The sequence below is a fragment of the Mus pahari genome, unplaced genomic scaffold, assembly GCF_900095145.1.
Source record: "Mus pahari unplaced genomic scaffold, PAHARI_EIJ_v1.1 scaffold_8894_1, whole genome shotgun sequence".
NCBI classification, from domain to species: Eukaryota; Metazoa; Chordata; class Mammalia; order Rodentia; family Muridae; genus Mus; species Mus pahari.
The window spans coordinates 32,586-39,011 of NW_018393499.1; the positions used below are offsets into that span (position 1 = coordinate 32,586).

The 6,426-nt window shown below is 36.5% G+C and overlaps 1 gene segment (V, D, J or C); it reads right to left on the bottom strand.

The window, feature by feature from the left end:
• Positions 1-2,257: 2,257 nt before the first annotated feature.
• Positions 2,258-2,844, bottom strand: LOC110315566. The segment is given in 2 exon segments: positions 2,258-2,574; positions 2,796-2,844. Coding segments are annotated over 2 exon segments (366 nt in total).
• Positions 2,845-6,426: the final 3,582 nt, after the last annotated feature.

A 6,426-nucleotide genomic window follows, 5' to 3' on the forward strand; every position in this document is an offset into this window, starting at 1 on the left:
TTCTATTACATTGATCTACCTGTCTATCTCTGTATCAGTATCATGCATTTTTTATTACTATTGCTCTGTAGTACAGCTTTTTGTCAGGAATAGTTATTTCTACAGAAGTTCTTTTATTGTTCAAAATTCCTGTGTCTATCTTGTTTTATTTTTGTTTTGTTTTGTTTTGTTTATGGATTATGTCTGTTTGTTTCCACATGAAGTTGAGATTGCCCAGCAATACCTCTCCTAGGCATATGAAAAAGATGCTTCATAATATTACAAAGACACATGTTCTACTAGGCTCATAGCAGCCTTATTCATAGTAGCCAGAAACAGGAAGCAATTTAGAAATCCCTCAACCAAAGAATAGGTACAGAGTGTGGTTCATTTATTCAATGGAACACTATTCAACTATCAAAAACAAAAATATAATGATTTTTTTTCAGGCAAATGTGTGGGACTAGAAAATATCATCCTGAGTGAAGTACCCAAAAACCAAAAGATATGCATGGTATGGACTCACTGCCAAGTGGATATTAACCAAAAAGTAAAGAATACTCATGATCCACCAACAGACCCTAAGACATTAAACAAATAAGCAAAGAAATTAATCAGCATGTAACTGAATAAAGCCTCCTCTCTTTTTACACTCAGCTGTGAGAGTTCCCACGAAGATAGAAATGAGAAAGGTCTGTCACAAAGAGACTTTTTAGCTAAGATGTCTTCAGCCAAACTTTTTCCCAAAGTGAGAGAATACTTCATCTTCTGTCAAAAGACATACGATACATATATAAGAAGGTAGAATCCATTCAGTGAACAAAGGGAATCAAGCATTTTGTGTGATGAAAAATACACTCAATCCTTGAGAGAGCCCCAGTTTACTTTTCTAAATGGTCAGTGGAATCAAGCAACACATGTTGAATATCTTACTATTCTCAAGGTAAGAATTCTTACTGAGATAAAAATCAAGGAGTAATAAAGAATATGTTCCTAAAGAGAGCCAGAAGAAATAATCAAAATACTGATTTTGCATTGCTAAGGTGCCCTGTATATTCCCTACTCAAAGATTCTTCCTTTCCTCTAGGATCTTCCTTATTTCCATGCCCTTTCTGATCATGGTCCCCGGTTAATGGTGGGATATTATGATTACATTAATTTTACTATATGATTTCGGTATAATATTTATATATCAAAATAACTAGCTGATCACAATTGCCAAATCCCATTTGCCATAAGTATTGTCCATCTGGAACACCATATAACATGCATAGAATTCAAGAATTAGGGTGATTTGGCTCATGGACCATTTTTATGTGGCAACAGCTTATTTATATGGTATCAACATTATTTCTATACTGTCCTCTAGTAAAGGAAAATAAAACCCTCAGAGGCAGATTTATGACTGAATAAATGATAGGAGAAATTTTAGTCTTAGAGACATCTGCTAAGTGAGACTAAGGGCTGAGAAAGCTTCTGAAACATGGAGCATCGACTTCATGCTTCACATGAAAGTGAAGCCTCAGAGATGCCTGTGATTTTGTGTGATGGGGTGGAATGGTTGAGGAAGAGTTGTTGCTTAATTTTAAAAGAATTCCCAGGGCATTTACTAAATTTTTATTCCCCACTTAAAAAATAAAAACAAACAACAAACAAACAAACAAAGAATAAACAAAACAAAAAAACCAAAAAAAAACCAACCCCAAAATAGTAATTTCATACATCATAATATATCTTTTTGTTCATGCCTTAGGGTATGGAAAAAAGGAAGGAAGAAAGTATCAACCATTTTAGCCATTAAAACAGGAAAATTAGAATTCCCCCATTTGTCAGTTAACAAACTATACACGCCTAATGAAACTAAGGTAGGTATTTAGTAGCCATAAATAACTGGTTTTATCATTGGGATGAACTGTCCAAATTGTTTACAGTAGAATCTAAAAGCTTTATGTTTAAAGACTTGGACATGTTGCATAGAGACATTCATGAAGGGTTGGTTGGTTGTCTGAAGCTCCCCCAAAAGTCAGATTCTTATTCTAGGATGGAATCCACTCACGATTTCCCATATCAGTGTTTTGCATGTATGCTGGAGTTACCTTTGTTCAGGTAATGTTTAGACAGTTGCCATTAGACCTCATGAGTAAAGTTTCTCTAACATTTCTAAGAGAGATGTGAAGCATGCTCTGTGGACTACTGTATTCAAACTGTTGGCCACATTTCATCTCTTGAGGAAGTGGCTGGGTCCTGGGGAGTTAGATGGTTCTTGTTCCAGTCTGTATCACTGTGTGGGTGGTAAACTACTACCTTGCTGGCAGTAATAAGTGGCAGCATCTTCAGCCTCCACACTGCTGATTGTGAGAGAGTAAGAGGTCCCAGACCCACTGCCACTGAAGCGAGCTGGGACTCCAGAAGCCAGCTTGGATGTCCTATAAATCAAGAGTTTAGAGGTGAATCCTGGTTTCTGCTGATACCAGTGGAAGTAATTGGAATTTATACTTGAGCTGGCACTGCAGGTGATGATGATCTTCTCCCCGGGAGATGCAGCCATGGTTGTTGGAGACTGGGTGAGCACAATTTCTCCATTGGACACTATGACTAGGGAAAAGCAAGAGAGAGAGAGAGAGAGAGAGAGAGAGAGAGAGAGAGAGAGAGAGAGAGAGAGAGAGAGAGAGAGAATGGAATGAGGTTAGAAGACAGAGACACAAAATTAATTGCATACCATTCAATATTCAGAGGAAAAAATTATCTTGGATCATCAAACTTCCCCAGGGAAAATAATCTTAGTTTTTGAGCTCAAACTCCTACTCCTATGTTACCTGTGACACTGATTAGCAGGAAGCTGATAATCTGCATCTGAAAATCCATTTTGTTTTTCATCTCAGCCTCTGGCTAATTATTGTGCTTCCTATAAGTACATCTCTTTAAAGCAACTGTGAGACATTTGTGGTTTCTGACGATGAATTATGCAAATAGCAAGACATAGTCTTGCAAGTTCTCAGCTTATAAACCCATGTGGTCTGTTAACAAAGGCAAACATGGTTAATCCAGGACAATATCTACTTATCTGTAGACACTACAGTTAGAAGGATGGAAATGTCTGGTTTTCTTCTCCTCCTTGGTGGTACATAGCTCTGTCATAAAGTATTTTTCGTATATTTCTCTGAAGAACAGCTTGACTTGATCCACCAAACAAGGAATATTCAACTAAGTAGTTTGAGGTATATTTCTCCACTGATAATGTTGTGTAAAGGATGACTGTATATAATGTTCTCAACGATCCTTCTCATAGCTTCCTGTCTTCCTTGAAGCTACTCAGCAGATATCTTAGTCACCTATTCCAGTCTATTCAGATAACCATGTCCACAATACACTCAGAGAACCAACATCCAAGAGTGTGATCTAGAGCCTAGATGTGCTCAGAAAAATTTCTGCAATTATCAAGTACTGAAGCACCCCTAGGAGAATAGAAAAATATACTTTCACATTGAAATGGTTGAAAAATTCTGTTACTGATTTTAAAGAAACTATACTTAGTCAAGGACTCTACCTCACACATAATTTAAGAGAACTTAGGCTGGAGGTTCATGAAGATTTACTCCTCTGAAACTCATCAAACTACAATCCTCATTATGCACCATGCTCTGTTATTGCTTAGTTCCTGTCGTATTATTATCTGAGAATATATGAGCATACTTCTCAAATAAATTACATTTTAATTTTTAAATAATGACAGCTCCTGAATCTTCTGAAAATTCATGTATAAGTTTGATCAAAAATTTTACTTTACCTTACAGTAAATTTCCATAATGTTCCTATAACTTTGAAGTTATCATTTCCATGAGGAAGCATGCATATTTCTCTAGATCTTCCTTACAAATGCCTTTCTCATTCATCTCTTTATAAAAGACTCACTCCACTGTATATCAACAATTAGGAAAAATACGGAGACTCTGAATAGATTCACATATTGAGAGATACTGATCTAACAATTGTTAAATTAAGGTAAATTAAGTATGCTTTTCTGAGTACTCAATTCTAAATAAATGGTTACTTTTACTTCAAAATAACTCATGGTCTCATTTTGTGTGTTTGTGTGTTCACCAGTTAGTTGTTAGTCATATAACCTTGTTGCATTATTGTTGTGAAGATAGCTTTATATTTTGCTAGTAAGTGTAATATATATAGATACATGCCAGCACATTGGCCAATGAGCCTTGTTGTGGAAAAAGAAAGTGATGCCTCTATTATTCTAACTCTGAAATTTGTGTAGGATTATTAAAAGATAAACATAAACAAAAACAAACCAAAACAAAAAACAAAACCCAAAACCAAAATAACATTTTTGTCTCTATTGAGATAGGAGGACAACTAATCTTTATTCAAATTTATTTTATTCTATATTTATGAATATTTATCTTGCATGCATGTATGTGAATAATATGCATGTTTGGTACCCAAGATAGTCGAAAGAGGACTTCAGATATGCTAGTACTGGAGTTATGAATGACTGTGTGTCATCATATGAATATGGACAGTTGAACTCTCATCTTCTGCAGGAGAAACAAATGCTCTTAAGTTTTGAGAAATCTCTTCATGCCCCCTGAAATATCCAATCTTATCTTCATACTAACTATTTCCTTCAATAATTTTGGTACTATGACTACAACAATTACCTAGTGGGAGTGATTGAAGTTGAACCAGGAAAGCCTGTTAACATAAGCCAGGGTTCTGAGAGAGACATTACCCTCTTCCAGAGAAAGCTGTCTTGTTTTTTGCCATATTAAATAGGATAACTGTTGTCATTGTCAGTGCCAATGAAGTGGGCAGACACTTGGAGATCTTAGATGCTAAGTGGATTAAGAGCCTAGGGGCGTTTTGTTTTCTAGTTTTAAGCTAACTGTAGCTCTAAGGCTGGTGATGTTGACTGAATAGATAGGTTAGTGCTGCCCTCTACTTTTAAAATGGCCAAAATGAAGACAGTGTTGGGTAATGTCTATTTTGGAGTTAAGAGGGAAAACTACATTCACAGTGATGAGTTGAAATAGTAATGTGTTTAAGAAAAAACCAACCAACCAAAAAAACCCAAACCAAAAAACAATGATTTTGAGGAGTGGGGTGAATCTTTCCAGTTGTTATAGACATACTGAAAAATAATGTTCATAAGACAGACTTATTCACACATGGATCTCTATTTTATAATTTTTTATTAGATATTTTCTTCATTTACACTTCAAATGCTATCCTCAAAGTCCCCTATACCATCCCCCTGCCCTGGTCCCCAACCCACCACTCCTGCTTTCTAGCCCTGGCATTCCCCTATACTGGGGCATATGATCTTCACAAGACCAAGGGCCTCTCATCCCATTGATGGCTGACTAGGCCATCCTCTGCTACATATGCACCTAGAGAGACAGCTCTGGGGGGTACTGTTTAGTTCATATCATTCTTCCTCCTATAGGGTTGCAGACCCCTTTAGCTCCTTGGGTACTAGCTCCTTCATTAGGGGTCCTGTGTTCCGTCCAATAGATGACCTAAAGCTGTACTACAGAGCAATTGTGATAAAAACTGCATGTTACTGGTACAGTGACAGACAGGTAGATCAATGGAATAGAATTGAAGACCCAGAAATGAACCCACATACCTATGGTCGCTTGGTGTTTGACAAGGGAGCTAAAACCATCCAGTGGATCTCTTTTATTACTTTATTGGTAATTTCTTTCACTTCTTTGATCTTGAATTAGATGTAAGTATTAGGTTGAATTCTTTTAAATATTTTTTATTTTTGAAATTATAACATAACTGTAGAATGTTTTTACCACTTTTTTCTTCCATTCAAACAAATCCACATACTGTACTTGCTCTTTCTCATATCCACAGACTCCTGACATAGAGACCATTATAAATAAAACCACAACTTTTCAAAATGCAGAGGTTAGGATATCATGTGGGAACTGGCCTCAAATGATCCAACTACAACACAATTTCTACACCTGTAGCTCAAGCATTATTGAAGAATGGGTAGAAACATGTTAAAGGCCAGAAAAACTGGAGGTTTGCTCTAAGATTATGTCTCCTAGAAATGTCAGAGAATTTCCATCTGTGAGTTTTAATGGCAGCTGTCTAAACAAGACTTGAACAAGGATGACAACAGCATGCATACAAATACTGATGTGGGAAACTTTGAGGGATTCAACCATAGATAAAGAAGTAGGGATAACTGTGGAAATTTTGAGGGTATGAGAAATTTGTTTCTGTTTTTGTTTTTGTTTTTGTTTTGTTTTGTTTGGTTTGGTTTGGTTGGTTGGTTGGTTTTTGGCTTTTGGTTTTTCGAGACAGGGTTTCTCTGTATAGCCCTGGCTGTCCTGGAACTCACTTTGTAGACCAGGCTGGCCTCGAACTCAGAAATCCNCCTGCCTCTGCCTCCCAAGTGCTGGAATTAAAGGTGTG